General features: G+C 59.4%; 2 protein-coding genes across 10 annotated transcripts; both read right to left on the bottom strand.

Annotated features, from left to right (window-relative positions):
• Positions 1-40: 40 nt before the first annotated feature.
• Positions 41-18,719, bottom strand: ARHGEF1 (Rho guanine nucleotide exchange factor 1). Of its 9 annotated transcripts, XM_047788770.1 has the most exons (32): positions 18,563-18,693; positions 15,336-15,519; positions 14,294-14,336; positions 14,125-14,208; positions 13,521-13,634; positions 11,525-11,623; positions 11,279-11,321; positions 10,806-11,052; positions 10,331-10,360; positions 10,017-10,116; positions 9,775-9,871; positions 9,664-9,699; positions 9,328-9,465; positions 8,484-8,589; positions 7,903-7,914; positions 7,185-7,352; positions 6,761-6,906; positions 4,469-4,615; positions 4,072-4,154; positions 3,762-3,887; positions 3,543-3,657; positions 3,326-3,426; positions 3,115-3,192; positions 2,853-2,928; positions 2,600-2,767; positions 2,086-2,173; positions 1,886-1,972; positions 1,511-1,578; positions 1,340-1,426; positions 848-1,011; positions 666-767; positions 41-378 (listed from the first exon to the last, which is right to left on the bottom strand). In XM_047788770.1, the coding sequence occupies exons 3-31, from the start codon at positions 14,321-14,323 to the stop codon at positions 684-686; spliced, it is 2,922 nt and encodes a 973-aa protein (XP_047644726.1). In that variant the 5' UTR covers positions 14,324-14,336; positions 15,336-15,519; positions 18,563-18,693; the 3' UTR covers positions 41-378; positions 666-683. The 9 variants fall into 9 exon arrangements, with proteins under 9 accessions (XP_047644726.1, XP_047644728.1, XP_047644724.1 ...); XM_047788772.1 differs by lacking the exon at positions 15,336-15,519 and having other exon boundaries at positions 1,511-1,575; positions 18,563-18,719; XM_047788768.1 differs by lacking the exon at positions 15,336-15,519 and having other exon boundaries at positions 18,563-18,719.
• Positions 18,720-19,797: 1,078 nt separating this feature from the next.
• Positions 19,798-23,426, bottom strand: CD79A (CD79a molecule). Its single transcript, XM_047788778.1, has 5 exons — positions 23,250-23,426; positions 21,633-21,926; positions 21,261-21,379; positions 20,404-20,472; positions 19,798-20,264 (listed from the first exon to the last, which is right to left on the bottom strand). Exons 1-5 carry the CDS (start codon positions 23,323-23,325, stop codon positions 20,151-20,153), a joined length of 672 nt encoding a protein of 223 aa, XP_047644734.1. The 5' UTR covers positions 23,326-23,426; the 3' UTR covers positions 19,798-20,150.
• Between the last annotated feature and the right edge of the window lie 918 nt (positions 23,427-24,344).

Consider the following 24,344-nt stretch of genomic DNA (forward strand, 5'->3'; position numbering starts at 1 on the left):
GCTGGTCCAGGGCCCTGCCCCACCCTCACCAACACAGACCTCTCCTTAGATAATATATATTAAAAAATAAACCTCCAATTCCAGGTATAAAAACAGAGCAAAGGCACTTGGGGGTGGGGGATGGAGGGGTGGGCCCCCCAGGCAATACTGAGATGGCCCAGGGATGGGGCCAGGTGGTGTCCCCCGGAACAAAGCCCTGAGTCCCCCAAGCAGGAGGGAGGGGAGGCCGGTGGGAGGTGGGGGGCAGCGATCTCAGCCATGCCCCCCCAGGCGCGGCCCCGGCAGCCGGGTCCCCCCTCCTCAGGCCCTTGGGGTCGGAGATGCTGTGGCAGCTGTGCAGTGGTGGGCAGCCCTCACGCTCTCTCCTTGCGTAAAGGCCTGGGGGGCGAGGAGGGCATGGAATGAAGGAGAAGAAAGGAGATGGAGATGGGGTGAGAGAGGAGACAGAGACCCAGACGGGGAGGAAGAGGGGGGAAGAACACAAAGGAGCCAGAGAGACAGAAACTAATGGAGATGGAGACGGGGACGGGGCACAGAGTGAGACAGCTGGAAAGACAAAGGCGAGGAGGGAACCGCGTGGGGTGAGGAGAGGCGAGCGCCTGAGGTGCCCACTCTGGTGCCCCTTCTCTGGGTGGTGCCTGGGTCCCACCCCCAACACCACTCACCTGCCTGGGGCAGGGGCCTCAGGTACAGCCAGGCTGGGGGACAGTGTTCTCCCCGAGCTGAGACAGGAGGAGTCTCAGGCGGCAAAACTCCTCCTCCACCTCCTGGATTGGGGGGGTCATCAATGAGAAGGGTCCCCCCACTGCGTCAGCCCCTTCTTCCCCCACCACGCCAGGGCCATCACCTCCAGATGTTTAATGGTCTCCTCCAGGTTGAGTAGCTCCTCCCGAATTTCCTGAATCTGTGCTGGGCTAAGGGGGCTGCCTCCTGGGACCCCATCCCCTTCGAGGGGAGGCCCCGTCCTGCTGTCTTCCTCCAGGGGAAACAGGAGCTGCTTCAGGGACAGCACTGGACAAGGGTAAAAGGACAGAGTTAGAGGCTGGGCTGGGGTGCACTGGGAGGAGTCCGCTGTGGGAAGTGATGTGCAGGAGCGAGTGAGCTTCCAGTGAGGTAGACCAGCGGGAGGGGCTGGAGGAGGTGACAGGTGCAGAGGTGAGGCTGGAGTTAGGGCTGGGCCGGGGCGGGAGGACACTGAGGATGGAGATGGGTCTTGGCAGAGGCTGCGGTGGCTTGGGTGCATTTGGGCACTAAGGGCCTTAGGCACATAAGGGCCTAGGGGCAGGTCGGAGGCACCGTGTGGGCTGGTGGTGGCCCTGGAGGGCTGGGGCTGCCTTACCTTTCTGAAGGGCCTTGGCGGCGAGCTGGCCTTCAGGGCCCGGTCTGCAGAAGGGCAGGAGGGCAGTGAAGATCCTCTCCATCCGGCCTAGGTGGGGGAGCAGGGGGCGCTCAGATCCCTCCAGGCCGCCCATGGATACTGCAACCCCACCTGGCACCCCTCTAGGCTCACCGTCAGCTGGGGGCATCTCTCGGCCGCCGTTGCCATTCTCAGAGCTGCTGAGCAGGGGTTCACGGCTGCTGGGGGAAGCAAGTGCCGGGTGACCCCACGGCCCTGGCCCCAGGGTCAGCAGGGGCAGGGAGACAGAACTGGAGCTGGGGAGTCAGGGAGGTCCCAAGACAGACAGAGATTGAGGCTGGGAGATGGGGAGACAGAGAGGCCTGGAAAGGAGACACATGGGCTGTAGTGGGGTTGGTGTGCATGTGCACACATCTACACACACGGGCACACACACATGGGCACACAGAGACTGGGCTGGAGCTCGGGTTCTGGGGACACACAGGAAGCTGTCCCCAGCCCTCCAGTTCCCTCCCTGGCCCCCCTCACCTGCTGGGGCTGGGCCGGTGTTTGGGGCGGGAGGTGGGGGCAGGGACCTTCAGGGATCCTGCGGTTTCGGTGATGAGGGTACACCAGCTGGGGAGACAGGCCAGCCCCTGGGCAGTCAGAGCGCTGGACCCCGTGCCTGGCCCTCCCCATCCCCAGGGGCCTGGGCCCCCCCCCCACTCTTAGAACCCAGACCCCCTCACTTTTTCCGCTCTGACACGGTCTGTGCCACCAGCTCGTATATGTGGGCCTCCTGGTCCCAGGTAAAAATCACGTAGAAGGCTTTGTGATCTGCAGGGGGAGGGAGAGGCTGGGCTCAGAGCCAGGGTCACGGCATCGTGTGCCTTCCCTGAGCTTGGGCTAGAGACGGTAGCACCTTCAGGGCTCAATGCACCCCTCATGTGTCCCCCTCCTGGGCTCTCCCTCACCTAATCAGGCTCTACCAGACCCCCGAACTACTCCCACCACCATGGCCCCTCCCTGGGCCCCCAGCTCCCTCCTCTGCTCTTCACAATTCCCAAGGGGCAGCCAGGACCGTCTTTTCAAAACACCAGTCGGGACTAGCTGCTCCTCTGCAAAAACCTGGGGCAGTTTCCCATCTCACTTAATAAAATCTACAACCTGGCCTGGAGTCCCGGCCGTGCCCAGCCCAGGGCCTCCCTCTTACGGCCTCCGCCTCGGGCTGCTGGGCCGCCCCTTCCCCACCCCGGGCCTCACCGGTGGCCACCTCGCGGGTCATGGCAGAGGTGAGCCGCAGCACTGGCCGCAGCATGGTCTTGCCGTCGGGTGTGGGTGTCAGTGTCCGGCTGTGTGACTTGAGCAGCAGCCGATCGTCCTGGCGCTGGAGCAGCAATAGCAGGTCATCCAGCAGCAGCACGTGGACCTCTGAGGGGGGAGCAAGGCCTGTGCTCAGTACTCCCACCAGACACCCCCCACCCCCGGGGCCCCAGCTCGCCACCCTGGCGCTCACCCACAGCTTTGTCCTTTGTCACCCGCCACGTCAGGGGGCCCTCATGGACAAGCTTCTTTTTGGTGATGTCCAGGTTCTGGAGGAAGGGAGGGGTGACAGTCAGCAAAGGACAGGGCAGCCAGGGGAGGGTGGGGACAACCACGGGGTCAGGAGAGGCTGGCCAGCTGGGAATGAGGAAGGGGGTCGGAGCTGAGGGGCCCCTCTTGCCTTCAGGGCAGATGGAGGAGAAGAGAGGGGAGGGGAGGGCAGGTGGGGGTGGCACCTTGAACTCGCTCAGCATGGGGTCGCTGCTCTGCTTCAAGTGGGACAAATCCAGGCGCCTCTGATAGTCCTTGAGCCGCTGAGGTAGGGAAGTGAGTGTCACAGGGACAAGCCAAGGGCTGGGGCCAACCCATAGTGGTCCTGAGGGGACCAGCTGACCCCTGCACACCTACACCCCACTGCCCTGGGCCCAGGGCCTCGTGCAGGCTCACCAGCAGGTCCTCCATGTCGCGCACGGCCTGGTTGACGTGGTGCAGAATTTCCCGGCAGCACTCTGCCGCCTGCTCCACTTTTTCTCGCTCCGCCGGCTCTTCTGCAGGCAAGGGGGAGACCAGCCCTGGTGAATCCCAACCCTGGAAGCTCCTGGTCCTGTGGCCACAGTTAGAGACAGGAGAGCACAGGGCCTGGCGGAGTGGGGCCTGCTGCTACCTGTGTTCTGCCCGATGCTCTGCAGAAGCAGCGGGTACTTGGTCAGACGCTGCATCTCCGTGGGGATCATGTCCTTCAGCTGTAGGCGGCGGCACCGCGGCTGGCTCTCGGCCTCCTGCAGGGACGGCAGTGCCAAGGCAGCCCATGCTTCACCCGGCCTGGGGGATCGGGACGCCGGCCCCCTCCCTGGGGACCCAGGGGCCCCGACCCCTGCCTCACCTGCACAAAGGCACAGAACCGAGGCTCCTTGCGCTGTTTGGCTTTGAGCTGCTCTAAGGCAAATGACTGGCGGCTGCAGAAGCGGGAGGAGATTTTCTGGAACCAGGAGCCCTCGGGACCATCAAACTACAGCAAGATTCAGGCCAGGGAGGGTGTCTCAGGTGGGATTGGGGGGAGCAGGGCTTCACAAGGGGATGGCAGCCTAGACAGGAGGACAGAGCTAGGGACCCAGACCCCCGCGTCTCTAAGGGGCGAAGGCTTGAGACCTGGCCTCCCGGGGCCTGGATTCCAGGGCAGGGGGCACCCTCACCTGGGCCAACAGCACATCTCCAATCTCCTCAATGAGGTAGCCACTGTCCTGCCTCCGCTTCATCAGGCGATCCAGGAACAGGGCTGTGGGGAGCGGACAAGAAAGCAGGTGCTCTGTCGGGGCCTGTGAGATTGTATGCAGAGCTGGCTGGGAGCTGGGTGGGGGTGTGTGTGTCTGATCCCTGGGGCTGGTGTGCCTGTCTCCCCCCTTCCCAACGCCCCCTGCCTTGTGCTTTTTGACGACGAGGACGGGCCCCTTGAATGTGAGCTCTGGGGTTCTGGGGTGGAGTGGTCCCCAGGGCTAGGACAGGCTGCCCAGGGTAGGAGCTTCGGGAGACCACACTGGGCCCCAGGGTGGGCGTGAGGGCTATGAAGGAGGGCCGCAACCCTGCACTCACAATGCACCTCGATGAGCTCTTCTAGGCTGGGGAAGATGTTCTGCAGTTCCTCCAGGAGAAAGAAGCCCCCCTCCGCCATGGGCTGGTAGAAGAGGTCGTGCAGCACCCGGAGCATGCGTACGTGGGCCGCCTCCGTCACCAGCAGCTCTGCGGGGCCACCGGGCAGGAGGCATGGTTGGGGAGCGGGCACACTAGGGGGCACGCTCTGAGAGGCAGGCTGGGGGATGAGGAAGATGGGACGGGATAGGGGGGCTGCTCTCTGGGTGGAGTCTCTTGCCCCTGAAATAGCCACTGAGAATTCGACTCACTGCCTTTCCATTTCGGCTGGGGCAGCCCGCCGTGGTGGCCGACGGTCCCAGTTTGCCCCACACATCATGGGTTTCCCAGGACAGGGATTTTCAATCCTAAAACTGGAATAGTCCCAGGCAAACCGGGATCAGATGGCCTCCTCATTGCCTGCAGCTGTGTTTCATGTCTAACCGTCCGGCAAGTTTCTCAGGCTCGGCTTCTGACACACTGGTCCCCTCTACACGCAGGTTGATGGCCTCAGAACCAGGGGCCCCAGAAGTCCCCGGAGACTAAATGCATGATTTTGTGTGTTATGTATCTGTATTTTTCTGGTGAGAGAAATTGTTATGCTGTCCAATGTGGTAGCCACCAGCCACGCATGGCTCTTCAAGTTTCACTTAATTAAAATGCAACAGGAGTTCCCATTGTGGCTTAGCAGGTTGAGAACCTGATTAGCATCCATGATGATGAGGGTTCGATCCCTGGCCTTGCTCGGTGGGTTGAGGATCTGGGGTTACCACGAGCTGTGGTGTAGGTTGCAGATCCCATGTTACTGTGGCTGTGGCCAGCAGCTGCAGTTCCTATTCGACTCCTAGTCTGGGAACTTCCATATGCTGCAGCTGCACCCCTAAAAAGCATAAAAAAAAAAAAGCAACAATGCAGGGAGTTCCCTTGTGGTGCAGTGAGCTGAGGATCTGGCATTGTCCTTGTGGCAGCTCAGGTTGTTGCTGTGGTGCGGGTTTGATCTCTGGCCTAGGAACTTCCATATGCCACAGATGCAGCCACAAAAAAAAAAAAAAGAAAGAAAGAAAGAAGAAACAAACAATGATGCAAAATTCAGTTCTCAGTTGTACTCACTACATCTCAGGTGCTCAACAGCCATTCTATGGCTGGCAGCTACCCAGTTGAAAAGTACTGATATTACATGTTACCATTATTCAAGAAAGTTCTATTAGATAGCATTGCTTATGTTTTGATCACATCCTCAGAAGGATCTATGAGCCCCAAAGCATTCATCTCCTCCCCTAAAAATTCTGAATGAAAACCTTTCTTACTTTTATCCTTGACCACACAAGAGTGTAGTTAAGTAATCTGTAAATTAACCTCCAAATGAGCTTCTAAGAGTACTCTACCTTTGCCAGACCCTCCTCTTCACACACAATTTGAAATCAGAGCAAAGAATCAAGACAAAAATGCTACGCCCAGGAGTTCCTGTTATGGCTCCCTTTGTGTTCTTGTTGTGGTAATGAACCCAACTAGTACCTATGAGGATTCGGGTTTGATCCCTGGCCTGGCTCAATGGGTTAAAGGATCTGGTGTTACCATAAGCTGTGGTGGCAGACTGGGCTCGGATCCTGCGTTGCTGTGGCTGTGGTGTAGGCTGGCAGCTACAGCTCTGAGTGGACCCCTAGCCTGGGAACTTACACATGCCATGCGGTTGAAGCCCTTAAAAAAAAAAAGAAAAAAAAAAAACTACTCCCATCCTCTCTCTGTCCAGAAGAGACTGCTAATATACTGATTATCTTCCCAAACTTGTGCTGGTGGGAGTCTTTTTCTCCCCCAGGCGTCTAAGATTACAGTAATAACAGCAGTCATGTTCCAGGTGACGCCATGTCCACGTCTGTGCTGCCAGTTTCACACAGTTCATCTCATCCTAACCTTCATGACAGTCTTTTGAGATAGAAACTATCTGCCCATGTTTCCCAAACGAGGAAACAAAGGCTTACACAAGAAATGCAAGTTTAGAGACCCTTTCTGGCCCTTAACATCAGCACTGTCCTGCGCTACCAAAAATTCTTTGGAAATGTCACTTCCACAGCCGCATTCCTGTTTCACGGCCTGTTCTAAAATTCCCCAACCAAACGGCCCTCTGTTGGGAACAGGCTGCCTTCATGCTTTGCCTGGCTCGGTAACACTGAGAGGGACACTTCCCTGCGTCTGTCTGTCTTGGCCAGAGCTGGGTGGCATCCTTGGCTGCAGTGGGGTGCGGGGTGGGGCACTCACCACTGATGACCTCCTGCCGCTTCACCTGGCTCTTGGGCAGGCTGTGCAGTGTGCCCAGGGGCACGAGCTCCCGCCAGCCGGGCGGTTCCTCTGGTTCCAGCTCTAGTCCCGATCGGCCCGGCTCCCCCTCATCTCCAGGCTCGGGGCTGTGGGACAGAGAGGCCTTGTTAGGGCCCCTGCTCGGGGTGTCCCAGGGAGGAGCCTTGGACTCCAACCCCATCCCTCAGGGCGGCCTGAACTGCAGGCCGGCTCCCAGGTCTCCAGAGCACAGCCTCTTACCCCTCTGCTGTGACCACTGTAGGCCTTCAGTGACCTCAGCATCCTGCTCGCTACCCAGTTCTCGGTGCTTCTAGCAATGACCCCCCCACCCCATCCTCCCTGCCTCTCCAGGCTGCCTCAGTGGATGGGGGGAAGAGTGACGTACGTGGCTCGTCGGGCAGGGCCAAGCACGGCCGTGGCGGAGCTGGGGTCCATGTCCACGTCGCTTCGGGAGCGGCCCCCACCCCGGCCCTTAGCCCCGAGGCTGCCCCGGGAAGGCCGGCGGCGGTCACTCACCCGCAGGCTCTCTGAGCGCCCCAGACGCCCCGACAGCCTGGACCCCAAGGCCAAGGACAGAGTCAGGCAAAGACCAAGACAAAGACAGGGAGAGACAAAGACAAGGACAGAGACGGGGAGAGACCAGGACAGGGACAGAGATGGGGGGAGAGACCAGGACAGGGACAGACAGGGGATGGCCAAGACAGAGATGGAGAGAGACCAGGACAGGGACCAGAGCAGGGATCGGGGAGACCAGGACAGAGATCAAACATGCAACAGAAAAGAGGACAGAGTCAGAAGGACCAGTATAACTGTGGGGGAAGTGGGGGGTGGTCAGGGGGGATGCTAAAATCAGTGGGAAGGGGGAGGGAAACCCAGTCTGGGGCACAGGACTGACCCTCCCTTCCCGGAGTCAGGGGGATGGGAACAGGGCCAGGAATTGAGGGAGGGAAGGAGGATTTCAATACTTAGCTCTTCGGCTGAGAGGGTGACGTCCCCACCCACCCCTTGCAGGGGTGAAGGGGAGGGAGTGGCCCATGGGGAGAGGGGCTGGGAGAAATGGGGGAGGGGCTAGCCCTCCCTTCACCCAGGGCCCAGGCACCCACCTCTTCCACCTTCTGGGGAGAGAGGGGCACAGGGTCAGAGGTGGACCCAAATGGAACCCAACTCACCTCCCCCACCCACCAAAGGGTCCCCAAAGCAGCGGCACAAGGACAGGCAGGGGGCAGAGCCTGCCCCCCAACTGTAAGGAGGACAGGGCCCCCGGGGCATGGAGCACAGAGGACTGGGGGATTGAGGGAAGGGGCATTGGGAGGCAGGAGCAAGGCGGCTGGGCTGGAGGCTTAAAAGAGAAGGAGGAAGGGAGGGAAAAGTTGGGGGGGGGGCAGGAGGAACGGAGGGGGGAAGGGCAGAGGAGGGGGGGAGGAAAAGGGAAAAAAGAGGGAGGGGGAGAGAAGAGCAAGAGGGAAGGAAAAAGGGAGGAAGAAGGAGGAAATGGGAAGTGAGGAAAGACAGAGTGGAAGAAAAAGGGAGAAGACGGAAAGCAGGAGCAGCAGAGCAGAGTGGAGATGCTTGGCTTGGGGAGAGGCAGGTGCAAGTGGCAGCACAACCCAACTCTACCCTCCCCGCACCGAGTAAAAAGCCGGGTCCTGCGCCAGGCCCCTCCCCTGCATCCAGCCCTGGGTACCTCTCCGTGTCAGCACCCTCCTCGGTGCTCTCCGCAGCCACTGGGGGCTCCAGGCTGACTGGGCCCTGTGGGGGTGGGTCCCCCAGTTCAGGGAGGGCATCAACACCTGCGGGGGCAGACGGGGAGAGCAAGGCCGGCTGGAAGGCCCCTGTGGCCTCCCAGGCTCCAGGCCTCAGTTCCTCTGCTGTGGAATCCAGGTCGGGGGCTAAAGCCGTCCAGTTGGCTGACACTGAGTGGCTGTTCCATCCTCCAGTGAGGGATGGACGGACAGAATGACCTCTGAGAACACAGCTGTGGCGTCTGGGGCCTGGTGGGTGAAGATGCTGCAAAACCAGGGTGCCAACTGCCCACGTGAGGAGGAGACCAGATGCCTCCACATCCATTCATTCTCCCCACCTTCAATTAGGACTTGCGGAAAGAGAACGCACCCCATTTAGAGGAGGAGACTGAGACTCAGAGAGGAGAGTGACTTCCAAGATCTAACACGAGGGCCGAACCAGAAATCAAACCCAGGCCTGGCCAAGCAGCTGTCTGAGATCTAGTGGGCTGAGGGCCACACGTGAAGCTCATGGGGAGGTTGGGCTCAGCATCTAAGGGGGCTGATTGGCACTGAACTCAGGGAAGGTTCTGGGAAGCGAAGCTGTGGGGGCTGATGGGAAATGTAGTCCAAGGAGGTGGGGAAGCAGGTCACCAGAACAGAGGTCAGAGCCTTGGAGGAAAGCCGTGGAAAGGGTAGTAAACTAAGGGAAGGGAGTGGTTTTTAGTAACACTGGTGACGAGGAGCAAGGAAGGACATGGAGAAAACCAAGGGGCCGTTTTGCTGGGGGGCCCAAGAAACTCTTACCTGGTTCCCGGTCAGGGCTGTCCCCAGGCAGAGGGTGCGAAGAAACTCCGGGGGTGTCCTGCCCAGGGGCTCCGATATTCCGGTCCCGAGAGGGCACCCCTAGACCTCCCTTCCGTTCTGTAAGGCCTGGCTTCTCACCTGGGGAGGCGTTGAGGGGAGCATGAGAGTCCAGTGACTTGAATCCCCGATGGCCCAGGGATCTAAGCTGCTGGCTCTGCCCCGTCCTCCCCAACACCCCGGAGTCCCATCCTCTGCCCTCAGACCCAGGAGTCCCACCCCTGGCCCCTCCCTCCCGTCAGGTCCCCAGGATGGATGCTCTAGCTTCGGGATCATTACCGTCAGTCTCCACTTTGAGGTGTCGAAAATCTGGAGCTGAAATAAGAGACAGGACTGTGAGGTGGGGCCCGCGTGGGGCAGTCGAGGTGGGGCCGAGGCGGGGCACCTTACCCTGGGGCTCTGTCCGGTTCCAGCGGGCAGCATCCAGGAAGCTGCTCAGTCCTTTCTTGGCCTTGGTTGGCTCATCGGATCGCCGGTTTCCTATCACCTGTGGAAAGCGGGGGGCGGGAGGGCTGGGCATTTCCGTGACGCTCGCGAAGAGGAATCAGACCCCAGGGGCAGGCGCAGTCGCAAGGCTCCCCAGGGGGGTCTCTGGGGAGGAAAGAACCAGGTGTGGACTCTCAGGGACGCACCTTTTTCCGGAAGAAATTTCTCCCTGACTTCTTGTCCCCACTCTTGGTCCGCACCCCGAGGTGGCGCATGTACAGGCTGATGGCGTTGACCACCGCAGCACTGTGGGGAGGGGATGGACGCAGGCACCTGCTGCCCCCACGGCTTTCCTTCTGCTCGATTCCCACCCCAGCCCCACAACCACCTTCTGCTGAGTGTCTGAGCCCAGGGGAGAGAGCTGGCTCTAGAGGATGGAGCCAGAACGCCCAGGCCCCCAGCCCCTCCTCCCTCTGGCCCAGGAAACCAAACGGCCTGCCAGCCTCTCTGCTTCCATCACCTCTTTTCCTCATCAGGAGAGATGGTGTGTCTGTAAGAAGAAGAAAGAAGTTTGTGACAAATCTGCTAAGCCTGGGCTCCTTCACCACCCAGCACAAATGTCCGGGTTGCCCTTCCCTTCAAAGCAGAGACAGAGAGTGAGGAGAGGCGGACAGGGCTGCCGAAGCAGCTGGGAAGGACAGTCACGGGAGGAGAGACTCTCATCTGGGCTGATGGGAGCTGCAAGGACAGGACCTACCCAAACGCCATGAACGCAAGCCCATGGACAAGCCTGGGAAACCAACAGAGACCCCAAGCTGGGAAGGGAAGATGTGAAACCAGATGGACTAAAACACTAGGGCTGGGATCCACAAATCAGAGAAAGAAACCAAATGCTGGGAAATGCACCCTGAAGCTGCAGAGGAGCCCTGAAATGGACAGAACAGGGTGGCAGAGCGTGTCCCCCAGGGCCACAGAGGCGTTGGCCCCCCACTCACTGCATCTCCTCCAGGTGGGTCAGCTGCCGCTCGGCGAGGTGCCGCTCCCGGGCCTCGAAGCTGGCACGGTCCCGTCCAACCCAGGCCCCTAGCTGGGTCAGCTCCTGCTCCCAGGGTGTCATGCCCATGAGCTTCTTGGAGCGAAAGTCCTCCAGCTGCCGGCTGACGAGGGCCTGCTGCCTCTGCACCACCTCCTGTACAAACTGCCGCTGGATGTCTTCCGAGATGAGTTCAGGCCGGGTGCGGTCTGCAGGGACAGGGGCCAGGGCTAGGGCCAGTTCCCTGGGCCCCCGCTCCCCTCTTGCCCTTGGACTCTGACAGCCTTGCTTCCACGGGCAGCCGTGGCCATGGGAAAGGAAAGAAGGAATCTCTGCTGTCCAGGGAGCATGAGAATGTGGCCGCCCTCCCGCCCTGGGGCTCCTGGCCCTTGATGGGGACCTCTCCTGCATCCCAGCGTCCCCTCTTTTCCTTACCAAGTTCAAAGGCCACAGTGGGAGGGACCTGCACCCGCAGAACCTGCTCAGGAGAGAGGAGAGTGAGGGGGCAGTGATGGGACGAAGGGGGTGGCAGCCCAGGTACCGGGTGGGAATGATGCTCTGAGGAGGGAGCAGTGGAGGGAGGGTCACGCTGCCCTCAGTGGGGCGGAGGTTGGGAGGAAGAAGGTGGCTGTTCAAGGCGAAGGGGAGCGGGGGCTGGGGCCCCTCCAATGAGTCTCTCACCGCGGTCTTGTCCAGGAAGCTGTGGTAGAAGTCGATGAAGGCCTTCTTGGCCTCCTTGGGGCCCAGTGAGCCCAGCATGTCCGCGTGCAGGCAGCAGAGCTGGCGGAGACAGAGTGTGACCCAACCCCCTGCCCACCCCACGGAACCTCACTACCCCTCCCTCGGGGAGCCTCAGGGCCCAACTGCCCTGGGACGTGCACCCTGACATCCACCCTCCCCACACCAGGCCCTCGCCCGCCCCCTGCATAGCCTCCCGGGGCCACTCCAGCGCTTGGTTAATTTTCTCTGGTACAGGGGTTCTCTAGTCTCCTCTCGGCGGCTGCTGCCGCCGCCACCAGCAGCTACACTAAGAGGGCTAGGGGTGCACCTGACACTGTCCAAACACCTGCTCAATCAGGGGGACAGTTGTTATCCCAGTTTACAGATGAGAAAACGGCTAGTAAGTGGAAATTGAGATTGGATTTCAGGTGGCCAGTCTCTACTACCCTCCATCGCTGGCAATAGTGTGATCTACTTGAGTGTGTGTGTGTCAGGGGGAGGTTCTGCTTCTTTTGTAGTCCAGGGTCCAGACAGGGCTCAGTACACAGTGGGACTTTGCAAAAACAGGAAGACAAGTGGGGCTCGCTCACTCATTCATTCATCAAGCATTCCCCAAGGTAGCCTCGGTGGCAGCCCTGTGCTGGGTGACACTGGCAATGCTGTCGGGCCTCTAACCTGTCCTGGCTCCTGCAGGCCCCCCTGGCAGGTAACGGACAAGGTCTCAGTGTGCTAAGGACTCGCTTCAGTTATCTAGGTCTGCCCCCTTGCCACCCCCCACAAGGCACAACTCCATCAGAGGCCAACAGGAAGCAGCCCAGGGGACAACTATCTCCCGGGCGACCCCCACCAAGGAGGTGAGGGAGCAGCATAAGGACAAATCTCAAAATGCCAAGGGCTATCTGGGCAGGCCACCTCAGCCAATCCCCTGGCCCTTGCCAGACCTCGGTTCCACACCTGGAAAGGGACTCAGCAGTTAACACAATCCCCGGGCTAAATTCCAGGAGCTTGAGTTCTAAAAACCCTCAGGCTTGGGAGAGGAACCCGCCTGCCCAGAGGGCCAGAGCCTCCATGCACCTGGGGAGATGGCAGCCAGTTTTCTAGAGAAAAGGCAATTTCCTGTTCTCTTGCCCATTGCCAAAGCTCCAGTATCACCCTCCTCTCTGCATCCCTCAGGCAGCTACCCTCCGCCCCTTCCACCAGTCTCCTTGTTTTCTAGAGGGATCTGCCAGGCATTTCCAGTACAGCACAGTGTCCTGGGCTAAACCCAGCTCCTGGCCTGTGTTGGGCTTCACTGGGTCTTCCTAGGATGGGACCCTGGTCCACAGAGCCCCCTCCAGCCAGCCCTGTGGCTTCTTCCTCCCTAAATCACCTGCTGGGTTCTCTAGACTCTGCAGGTGTTTCCCGGATGGCAAGGCTCTGCATCCACACCCCCTCAATACTTTCTGCCTGATGCAGGAGATTTCTGAATCATCGATAACGCTGCCCCTGCCTCGTGGGCTGCTGGTAGTGGTTTTCCTGTCTCTGGGCCAGAGTCTGCTGTGCCGCCTAGACCCGAGAAGGCTAACGGCTTTCTCCCAACCACCAGTCTGAGGACTGCCTGGTGGCACCTGCAGACAATTTGATTTCCAGAGTCTGTGGAAAAGGGTGCTGTCACTGATGGGTGATGCTGCCATGGAAAGGGAAGGGGGCCGGGGTGGGGGGCATGGTTTCTGCCAGGCTGCTGGATTCTCCATGGCTCTGCGTGACCCTGCGGAGTGTACTCTCCTGGCCCTCGCCCACTGCTCAGAGATTCACACGGGGCACCTGCAACTGTGTCCGGAGCACACAGCAGCCTTCCTGGCTCTTAAGCTGTGTGCTCTGGATGTGTTTTACAGACCCTCCCCGCTCATCCTCACTGGTCTCACTCGCTGGACACTGTGCCTGTCCCCGCCCCGCCCCTCCCCAGCCCCACCCTCACCAGGGGTCCTGGCTCGAACTGCATGGCCACGTACTGCAGGAGGGCCATGAGGTGGGCTGGCCGCTGCTTCACCTGCTCCAGGCTCTGGAACTGGTTGCTTTGCTCCTCCGGGTTCTGGGGGCGGTGGGATGGGAGTGAGACAGCGGGACCAGAGGAGGGGCTTGGGGCTTGACCCTCCCTCTTTCCTGGCACATCCCGAAGGGTCCGAGCTGGGAGACAGGGGAGCTGATGGTGCCTTTCCTGTGATGCTGCCAGTCAGGTGTTGGGGCAAATGGATGAGACAGTGTGATCAAGGTGAGGACAGAAATCAGGAGCGGTGGAACGGGGACCTGTGTGGTCCTGGGGGAGGGGGGGCAGTGATTAAAAACTGGAGTTAGAATAAACAGGGCGAGAGTCTGTGCTGTAATGGCGGGCATTGAGGATGGGGCAGGGGGCTGAGGAGGGAGGTGCCAGGAGGATTAAAGAAAGAGACGGGCAGTGACGGGGGGCAAAGTGACAGCATCTGAGGATGGAGAACAGGACCTGAGGCAGGAAGGGACACTGACGACGGGGCCCCAGGGAGCCTGGGACAGAAGCTTTTCCACCCCACCTCCCTCTCACCCACCGTCTTGAGCTCATTCTCGAAATCCTCGTCCTCCGCCCCGATGATGCTGACAGGCACCAGGACGGGCCGGGGGGGCCCCGGGGCCTGCGGAAGGGGAGGGATGGCTTCAGCCCACAGCGCTCCACCGCCAGCCCCCCAGCCCCCTCACCCCTCGGCTCTCTCCACTCACCGCCCCTCGGGCGACGTCTTCTGCCTCCATGGGCTCTGCAGGGCTGGGGGAAGAGGAGGGGCTGCGGTTAGAGGGCTGGAAGGAGGCAGCGCAGGGCAGGGCGGTTACTCACAGATTCCTGGCCCAGGTGCGAAGGTGAGTAAACAGCCCCCCCCCACCCCGGCTCCACAGCTCAATGGGGCCTCTGTGTGGCGACAAAGAGCCCTTCAGAGGCCAGCCAGGGCGGGGAGCCCAAGGACTGGGAGCCTTGTGGCCTTGCAGTGTGGGGGGAGCTAGGGGCCAGGAGCCTGGGCCCTTGAGAGAGCTGTGGCCACGAAAGCCTGCCCTTTTGGGTCCCTGGATGAGGAAGGGGTTTGGGGCTCAGACTCTTGGGTCTCAGGGAGGAGTGGGTGGGGGCTGGGTCCTGGGGAGGCAGGGCCTGGAGGCAAGCAGAGTTGGGAAGGTTAAAGGGGAGCTGGGAGGGAGATAACTGGGGTGTGGGGGGCTCTCCTCTGACCTGCCACAGGCTTGGGGCAGGATGTTGCCTCTGAACCCACCAGCCCCACTTCCTGTGACAGGAAATCACCATGGCAAATCCCCCACCCCCTACGCTCTCCACATAAGAAAACAAAACTGAACCCTCCTCCCTTGGAGACCAAGCAGCCCCTGAACCCACTCCTTTCCCTCAGGGACCTGGCATCTGTCTGGTTTCCAGTCCCAAGAAATACGGGGATGGTCCTCAGACAGCTCATCCTCAAGGTGCGTCTGTCTCCCTCGCCCTGCGTCCACCTGTCCAGTCTGTCTGTCTGTCGGCTAGCTTTCCCCCAGCCAGCTCTCCATGGCTGTCTCTCTCTCGGATCTGCCTCATGCCCTTGCTTTTTTTCTCCCTGTTTCTTTTTCTCGGTCCCTTCTTTCGACCTGTCTCACTTTCCCCGCCATCTCTGCCTCCCTTCCCTCTCCCCACCCAGTCTCTCCCCCTCACCCCAGCTCCTGTGCTCCCTGTCCTTCGCCTCCGTCTCCTCTGTCTCCCCACGTCCGGTTCCTGCAGCCACCATCCCCGCACCTGTCCAAGTCGCTGTCTCACGTGCCGTCTCTCCTCTCTCTCTCTCTCTCTCCCATCTCTCGCTGTCTCTCCCATCTTGTCTCCCTTAGAGTCTCCACTTCTCCCTGCATCTTCCCACCGACATCTTCTTTGTCCTTAATTAGTCTGACTAATGCCACTCGAGCCCGTGTCAGGCGGGAAGGAGCTGTGGAAACAGGGGTTGGGTGGACCAGTGGGGGGCTCTCCCCACAGCCCAAAGCTATTTATAACCCTAGTCGCCTGAGACGCACCCTTCTCCCTCTTCCGCAGCCCTCCTCCCTAGCACTCAACAAAGGGCAGCCGGGATTCTGATTCTGATCATGAAACAATGATGCTTTCTGGAGTGTCCAAACACCATCCTACGGGTTCACCCAAGCAGGCTTCACTTTTATTCTTTTCCATAAAGTGTATCTGTCCAACAACCAGGCTTGGGTAATTCAAGATTTGAGCCCTGTTAAATGTTCACATAAATAAACGTGCAAACCAAGGCAGAAAAATAAGCGTAATTATTTATTGCGAGAGCTGAACTTACAGAGCACTTAGTGTACTAGGCGCTGCTCTAAGTGCTTCCCACAGAGGAACTCGCTGAACCCTCATAACCACATGCGCCCCACGCTATTATCATTCCCATCCGAGATGGAAAACCTTCACCAGGCCACCAGCTGCAACTTCTGGGCTGGAAAACATGACTATGGACATGGAGGATCCATGTTCATCCCACTTGGGGTGGAAAAGTTCGACAGAGACTGGAGGTTCCACATGGGCAAAGGGAAAGACACACATTATCTGAGCAAATGCTTAGGTGCCAGGCAGGCCCTGGATCAAGAACCTGATACATGTACTCTTCTTTACTCCTCATCACAACGATATGAAAGAACGGCTAACACTTAACGTGCACTAAGTGCCATTCAGTACATGCCAGGCAGAGCATTACTCACATGCCGGTATTAACTTACTCCTCTCAATGACCCCATGAAGTCGGTCTTATTAATATTTTCCTCATTTTACAGAGGAGGAAATGAGGGCACATATCATAAGAGGCAGGGCCAGGATTCAGATCCAGGAGTCTGGCATTTAACTCCCAGAATGAGCTGCCTCAGAGCATGGGAACTCTCCACCCCAACCTTAGGAAACTGCAATCTGAACCAAAGCTGAGACAGAGAGGTCTCCCTGTGGTGTCTGGGAGTCAGGGGGATGTGGGCACTGTGGCCTGGGCAGGGGTGCAAGTTGGACTTGGCGGCTCCACAGAGACTTGGCGTTCAGAGAGGACTAGGGGGAGGGACTGGCTGCTTAGAAGATGGGGCATCAGGGCATTCTGCAAAGGTTAGGGAATTCTAGGTTGAAGGGGATGGATCTGCAGGCATGGGGCTGTGGGGGGGGTCCTAAAGCAGAGAAGGCACGTGTGAGGGGTTACATGGGTGCCTGGATTCTAGGCAGGGCTCAGAGTCTAGAAGATACTGAATGGGTGACTCTGGTCTCCAAGAACGTCTGGGAGCCTTAAACAATCTAAAATACAGAGTAGTCAAGGTGAGTCCTTGAAACGTATGAGGCCACAGATTCTACTGACACATGGTAGGTCTGCAAGGATCCTCAGATCACACAGGAGCTTGATTCCATAGGGGAAGTAGCCAGTTTATGGGACCTCTGGAGATTTAAAAGGGGACTAGAACCCTGTAGCGGAGTGTGGTGGTCCTGGAGATCCAGGATCCGGGCCCCGGATTCTAGCGGATGCAACTGATTTATGAAAACCCTACGTCTGCAAGGAGTCGGATCTCCATGGGGGGCTAGCAGGAACCTGGAAGGGTTGTAGGAGGGTCTCCACGAGCCCCAAATCACATGCAGGACGTGGCGGGTGTACACGGACCCCAAAACCTACAGGGGACGTGGCAATGTGCACCGTCAGGGATGCTGGGGCGGACGTGCAGAGTCAGGGGCTGATGCCCGCCGGGGGCCGCGTCCCTCACCTGCTCCGGGTCGGAGGAGAAGCACTGCAGCAGCCAGAACCGAAACCTCCGCGCGCCGGCTCCAGGTTCCCCCACCCCGGGCCCCGAGTCGCTCTAGCCGCCCCACAGGCCACCTTTGCTTTCGGCTCCACTCCTCCCGCCAGCCGCTCTAGCCCGATTCCTACCAGGTTCCTGCCCAGGAGACTCTACTCCTCCTTGCCGGCCGCTCTAGCTCTCCACTGAGCTACGGTGGCCAGATAGGGCCGCTCTGGCCCGTCTTGGAGGGCTGGCGTTTCCATATCTCGACTGCCCCCGTCACTCTCCTGGGCCCCACCCCCACCTCACCCCCCGCCCCCAGGCTAGAGGTAAGGATCCTTCCAGTGCCCGGATCGCGCTCCATCCGAGTTCTCTGAGTTGTCCTGGACCTTAGCCCCCGAACTGGAGTCCCCGCCCTATCTTGCCACCCTAACTTGGGATCCTTTGAATTCCCCACGCTCGTACATTAATTCTTCCCGCACTGCCCTCCAACCCTCCACCCTGCACACTTTCCGCCGGGGCTGCAAGGCGAAAATCCTGGGTTGGAGCATCTGACATGCAGTGGAACGCGGAAAAAGAAATTAACTCTCCCCAGGCCTCAGTCTTCCCATCTGTACAATGGAGAAAGATCTCCAGTTCTGTACCCTACAACCCATCTCCCAGGGTATGATTAAAGACCAGAAAAAGATCTTTATACCCACACACACACAACAACAACAACAACCAAAAAAACCGCTTTTAAACGCACTCTGCAACTTTCAGCTTCACAGTGGCCTATGGCTGTTATTGCCGTTTTTCTTTTTCGGTGGCTCTAAAGCATGCGGGTTTGGAGGACGGCGCTTAGCGGAAAGCACCTGCGAATTCGAATCCCAACTCCATTTGGTCTCACGATGTATGTGCCCTGGGACGAGTCGGTTTTACTTCCTAGGCCTCAGTTTCCCTATCCGTGCAATGGGAGTGGTCATCCGTCCTCCGCCGAACAGTTGGCGGTCCTTAACCCCAGGGTCTCAGCCCTCACCCCACCTACCCGGACTTGGCAAGTGTTAATTCTCCTCTCTTTGTCCCCTTTGACAGATGGGAAAACTGAGGCCTAGGGAGGGGCGGCTGCTGGCTTAGCGGGGCCGGGAGGAGGCCCTCCACTGCCGGCAGCGCCCAGCCCCCTCCCTCCACCTCCCCACTTCCCCTGGCAGCCGCGGGGAGGGCGGCCGGGCGGGGCCAGGGACGGTGTACCTGGTGTCCGCGCGGGGAGGTGACCGGCGGGGCGCCCGAGGTCGGGCTCAGCGATCCCGGGCCCGGTGTCCCAGCTCCCGCTTCCTGGCTCTGGCGGGGCAGGAAGTTGGGGCGTTTTTCCGGAGGCCCCCGCCCCGCCGCCCCTCCCCGCTTCCTGCCTGCGCCCCGCGCCCGCCCGGCACCTCCGCTTCCTTCCCCTTCTGGCCGCCTGCCCCTCCCCTGCTTTCCCCAGATCTGCCCCGGACCTGCGGGCACCCGCCCCGCCCCGCCCCGACCCCGCCCGGCCTCTCCCGGCTTTGTCGGTCTATCTGTCCGCTGGGTGCGGGCTCCACGTTTCTCCCATCTGCCTAGCGTCGACCATCAGTAACTGGCAGGGCCTGGGGGCCGTGCGCCCGCATAGCAGCCTCCCCTGCCTTCCGTCTTTGTGTGTCTCTTGGTCTTCCTCTCTTTTGTTCCTCTGTGTGTGTTTCTGTCCGTGTCCCTCTCTCTGTCTTCATCTCTCACTTTCTGCGTTGAGGTTTTTCCTTCCTGCTCCCAGGCCCCTGCTTCTCCCGGTTGCGTCTAGTCCCTTTCTCACTCGGAGCCTTCTCTCCCCATCTCCTGCATCACCATCAGTCATTTCCCCACCTGTTGCTTTCCTAGAGTCTCAGGGGTCAGCCTCTCCATGTCCATTTTTCTATGGACCCTACTTTTTCTGTCTCTTTCTGCTGTCTCTCTGCCAGAGAGTGTGGTCTCCTCAGTGTCTCTCAGTTCACTTGCTCTGTCTCTCCATCACTATCTTTCTGTCTCAGTTCCTCTCTCCCCTCTAGCTCAGAATCTGTATCTCTGTTCCTCTTGTGTCATCGCTTCTGGGTCTCCCCAGCACCCCCAATTTAGAGCCATAGACTTTCCGCATCCCACTTCTACAAGTTCACACCCAGAGAACAGGTGTGGCCATGATCAGAATTTGGTACCAATCTCACCATACAGTGCCCTGTGTCTTTGGGACTTAGCTCTGCCTAAATTAATGTGGTTACCTGGGTACTTCCTGTGTCCCCCTCTGCTCAGGCACATCACCTGGGATGGGCCCCTCCCCAAGACACTTCCTATTTCTTTCAGGGGGCAGCCAAGACTGGTTGCAGGCATGGGGAGTGGGCAGGGGCTGCGGAAGGAGGGGGCTGGGGCCTTCCTTGGACTCCTGGGTCCCAGAGAAGGAGGAGAGCGTCCCCATGAGATCCTTGACTCCTGCCACCGTCTGCAGTTGGGAAGGATTTATTATCACTAAGTGGCCATGGCAGAGCAGGGATGGGGGAGGTGACACTAACGAGGCTGCTACAATCAGCTCCCCTAGAGGCAGCGATTAAGGGCTCATTACCCACTGGGGGCGAAGGGGTGGGGGTGGGAGCCTGGGCGAGGCAGCAGGAGGAGGATTGAGTGACAGAGGGGATGAGGACACTCCAGAGGGAAGAATAGTGGACACTCCCAGGAGGGAAGTTGTCAGGACACACCCAGGAAAGACTGTGAAAAGAGAGCTGGTTCCAGGGAAGATGCGAGTGAGGCGTGGGTTGGGTGCCCAGTTGGCAGGGCAGCTGGGCTGGGTTAGGCAGGGTCACGGCTTCTCTAGCTGGACGTCTCCGATGTGGAGGCTGCCCACGTCCTGGTAGGTGCCCTGGAGGCCCCGGGAGATATCCTCATACATGGAGCAGTCATCGAGGTTCAGGCCCTGGGGAAGAAATGCAGGGCGGGGCTCAGTGCCCTGATGCGCAGGTCCCTGCCCCCAGCCAGGCTCAGGGGGGAACCCCATGAAACCCCCCACCCCACAGACCTCCACCTGCCCTGCACCTGCCCCACCTTCCACTCACCTCGTAAAGATTTTCATCATCATAATCATCCTGGACATCCGCCCCGAATTTCACATTCTGCCATCGTTTCTGTGGGGGGATTGGGAGCCTCCGTGAGTGGGGGAAGGGGAATGTTTTCAGACCCTCATGGAGGTGGGGTGGTGCTTTACCAGAGAGGGTCAGGGAGATGCCCAGGGCCACATATCCTATCGGTAGCAGGTCTCTCTAGGTTCAAGCCAGTGTCCTTTTGGCCCATGCTTCACGGATAACAACGGCAGTGTTAGTAAATAGGTCTAGAGGCCCTGTGGCCTAAAGAGAGGCTGATTGCAGGTCAGAGACTCCGGGAGGACTCCAGCCCCCATCTCCCAGCCTTGGCTACACTTAGAGGCTACGGCCCTGCTGGGTGGAAGGGAGAGTGGACATGGGACAACCCTGAGGGAAGACAGAACAAGGATGCCCGTCCAGGCCCAGCACCATTGAAAATGCTTTCATTATATTAAAATCTTTTTTTTTTTTTTTCATTTTTTTGGGCAGCACCGGTGGCACATGGAAGTTCCTGGAGCTAGGGGTTGAATTGGAGCTGCAGCTGCTGGCCGATGCCACAGCCACAGCAACACCAGATCTGAGCTACATCTACAACCTATGCCATAGCTTGCAGCAACGCTGGATCCTTTAACACACTGAGTGAGGCCAGGGATCAAACCTACATCCTCATGGATACTAGTCAGGTTCTTAACCTGCTGAGCCACAATGGGAACTCCCTCATTATATTAAATTCTTGAGCCCTCACAGGCCTTGTGAGGTGGGTGCTTTCATTCTGACAAGTTTTGGTGGGGAGCCTGAGGCTCAGGGGGGAGCTGGTCCCCAGGGTGGCTCACCCTGAACAGCAGCAGTGTCCCAGGCACCACGGCGCAGATCAGCAGGATGATCCCCTCAGCTGTGATGATGTTGTTCTTGGTCCCCTCCCCCATGTCCAGGAAGGGCCTGGGGAGGGGGTCTGTGAGGACAGAGTGCGGCTTAGAGCCCTGGCACCTCCCGCCCACCCCCACGCGCCTCCCGGCCCAGCAGCCCCTCCCCCCCAAGGCCAAGACCACTGATGCCCCCACTTGGCAGGTGAGAAAATTGGCCACTATGTATGCTGAGAGTAAGGATTGATGCAGGCACTGGCTCCATCCCCCTTCCCAGGTGAGGAAGCCAGTGTCCCCAGCTGTAGAGGGATGGGACCTTGGAACCACCCCCCAGGCACTCACCACGCACGCGGAGGTAGGTCCCACAGGAGCGCTGAATCCTCTGGCCCTCGTTGACTTCGCACCTGTACATGCCCCTGTGGCTCTTGTTCACTTGCTGGATGATCAGCTCGCCCTTGGGGCCCAGTTCCGAGAGATCCATGACCGGGGGCCATGTGGAGTTGCCTTGAGGGACGCGCCACCAGGTGATGTTGGTGCTGTTGCTGTTGTGTCTGCATGGGAGGCTGACCTTGTCCCCCACACTCACCGTCACCGATGGCGGGCCCCAGTCCACCCACAGGGCCTGGCAACAAGGGCCTGCGGAGAGGAGAGGCAGATGGTCAGGGACCTTGACACAGGCCCAGCCTGGCCCCTGCAGCTGCAGTGCTCCCGGCTGTGTATGTGTGTGTGGACTGTGTGCGTGACGGACCTCGGGGCCCGTCCCCGCTCATCACTCCAGAGCCATCTCCTTCAGCCCTTTCCATACCCGCTCTCTGCTTCGGCTCCACTGCCCTCCCTGGCACTTGGATAGTTGGTCGCCTTGGTGCTAGAAGTGCGCCTGGCCTGGCAGCTCCTTCCAGAATCGGTTTGGCCATCGCCTCTTCCTGAGGGCCCTCCTGGTTCCCTCTCTCACCCCAGCCCCAGCCCCAGCCCGGGCCCACACGTGGCAATTTATTTATTTCATATAATTGTCACAGAACCCTGAGAAGTCGGTTCTCTCATTGTCCCATGTTGCAAGTGGGACAGTGGAGACCGAGGGTGGCAGGAGTGGCTCAGGGGGGTGAATCCTGACCCCAGGAGAAGGGTCTCTTCCTGCCAGTTTGCCAGACCGCCTTGCCCTGTGACCCTGGGCCCACCCCCGCATGTCAAGCTGGGGGCCAGGGGTGGTTCAGTGGGTGGGCTGGGCTGGGGTTAGGGAGGACCTCAGCTAGGTGGTTGGTGGGAGGGAGCTGGGGTGGCGCAGGCTGGCTGCTGGGGAAGCCCCAGTTTTCAGCCTCCCCCCACAGGCCAGTCCACATGGCTGGCTCTGCCTCCTTCATCTGGAGAAAGAGAGAGGTGAGGAGGACAGAAAGGAGGAAGAGGTGGGGACAGAGGTAGCAACCTCAGGGTCACGGTCATGGACTCCAGTCCTAGGTCCCAGTGTCACTTGGGGTGATTGGCCACCTCTCTCGGTGTGACAGGGTGGTCACAGCCCTGCCCAGCTGGCGGCGTTGCGCAGGAAGGGAAGGGGGAAGGTCACCCAGCTCCATAGACAAGGGATGAGATTCAAGGCAGAGAAGGAGAAAGCTTTTTCTTCCTCCTGAAGCTGAGCACTACCCACGGTCCCTCCCTGCCCCCAGCTCTGGAGCGCAGTGGGTCAAAGGCAACCTTAGTTCCTTATTTTGATCTGTGGGGACGAAGGGTGGCAAAGGTATCTCAGGCCCCCGCCTCCCTCCGTGAAATATGCCCTTCAACTTCATTGAGCCCCCTTCAGCCTCCTGTCGGCCTGCTGGGGACAGTTAAGCTGATAGATGCAGTTTCTGTGGGGTCTTTTCCAGCCCTCCTCCTGCCAGCTCCTCTCCCACCCCCTCTGCCTGTGCCCTCTCAGCTGCCTCCCAGTTCCCCCGCCCCCACCCCCGCACCTGCCTCTTAACCACGTACCCAGGGCAGCTGCGGAGATCAAGAGGAGAAAGATGGTGGCAGGTGAGGTTTGGAGGGCTCGGCGACCCCCAGGCATCTTCTCCCAGTGAGTTGGTTTGTCTGGGTTGCAGCAGTCCGGGGGTACCAGATCCCACCTCAGTCAAGCTCAAAACCCCGCCCCACTTCCTGCCCAGCCCTGCGGAGATGGGCTCCACTGGCCCCACTGCTGGGCCCGCTGGCTGTCAGGCTGCGGGGAGCCCCTGCCAGGAGGCTTCAGGCTACAAGTGGAGAGGAACCGCTCCCTGCACCTGTGGCCACCACAATTCCCCCGAGAGGAGACTGCTCGGGTGGGGGGAAGAGGCTGGTTCAAGGCCCTTCACCTCATCACTGGAAAGGAAGACTGAGGCAGCTGGGGTTTGGGGTGCCTGCTGTGTTCAGGTGAGGGGGTGGTTCCAAACTTAGCCTCTGCTCCTCAGTGGCCTTGGGCAAAACTGGTCCCCTCTCTGAGCCTCTGTGTTTTCTTGGGGTTGGAAAAGAGGAGTTAATTAAAGAGACTGTACATGCTGAGCACGGAACACAGGGCCCGGCAGAGAGCAGGGGCTCAGTAAATGTTGGTGACCTTGAACACTCCCAAGGAATAAAGCATCAGGTCCACCAGCTCAGTGACTAGGTGGTAGCTTCTTTTTCAGAGCCTTGGCTTTTTTTTTTTTTTTCTTTTTTTGCCTTGGCATTTTTAACCTGAGCGATAAGGATAAAATGTCTCCTTGGTGGCGCTCCGAGGTGATGCAGTGAGTTTAGGATCCAGTGTTGTCACTGCTGTGGTGCGGGTTTGAGCCTTGGCCTTGTGGGCGTGGCCAAAACAAATCTCCCTGGTATTGTGACATGAGATGAGGGTCCCAACGCCCATGCGCCCCAGTGGGCTCTTGTGTGGTGTTCTTTCATTTTAGCCTCTGCACAGGTGAGCAAGGCAGGTCATCCCCCTTTTATAGAGGAGGAAACTGAGGCCATCACAGGGAGGGGACACCATCACTGTCACTTGCCCAGTGTTATGTAGTTTAGTGGTGGGGCAGGGATTCCTAGTCACTTATGTGTGCCCAGTTTCCTTTGAGCATCAGT

Source organism: Phacochoerus africanus, chromosome 8 (genome assembly GCF_016906955.1).
Source record: "Phacochoerus africanus isolate WHEZ1 chromosome 8, ROS_Pafr_v1, whole genome shotgun sequence".
Classification (NCBI taxonomy): Eukaryota; Metazoa; Chordata; class Mammalia; order Artiodactyla; family Suidae; genus Phacochoerus; species Phacochoerus africanus.

What these genes read in the sequence shown, in the direction of transcription:
- ARHGEF1 (XM_047788768.1), bottom strand. Translation starts at nt 14,323, where the DNA reads ATGGAGGCAGAAGACGTCGCCCGAGGGGCG. An exon ending in GCTTCCTGGACAAGACCGCG is followed by an intron (nt 11,322 to 11,524) that starts GTGAGAGACTCA and finishes TCTCCTGAGCAG; the next exon opens with GTTCTGCGGGTGCAGGTCCC. An exon ending in ACCGTGTCAGAGCGGAAAAA is followed by an intron (nt 1,973 to 2,085) that starts GTGAGGGGGTCT and finishes CTGTCTCCCCAG; the next exon opens with CTGGTGTACCCTCATCACCG.
- CD79A (XM_047788778.1), bottom strand. Translation starts at nt 23,325, where the DNA reads ATGCCTGGGGGTCGCCGAGCCCTCCAAACCTCACCTGCCACCATCTTT. An exon ending in GACCTACCTCCGCGTGCGTG is followed by an intron (nt 21,380 to 21,632) that starts GTGAGTGCCTGG and finishes CTGTCCTCACAG; the next exon opens with ACCCCCTCCCCAGGCCCTTC. An exon ending in GGACACTGCTGCTGTTCAGG is followed by an intron (nt 20,473 to 21,260) that starts GTGAGCCACCCT and finishes ATCCCCCCACAG; the next exon opens with AAACGATGGCAGAATGTGAA.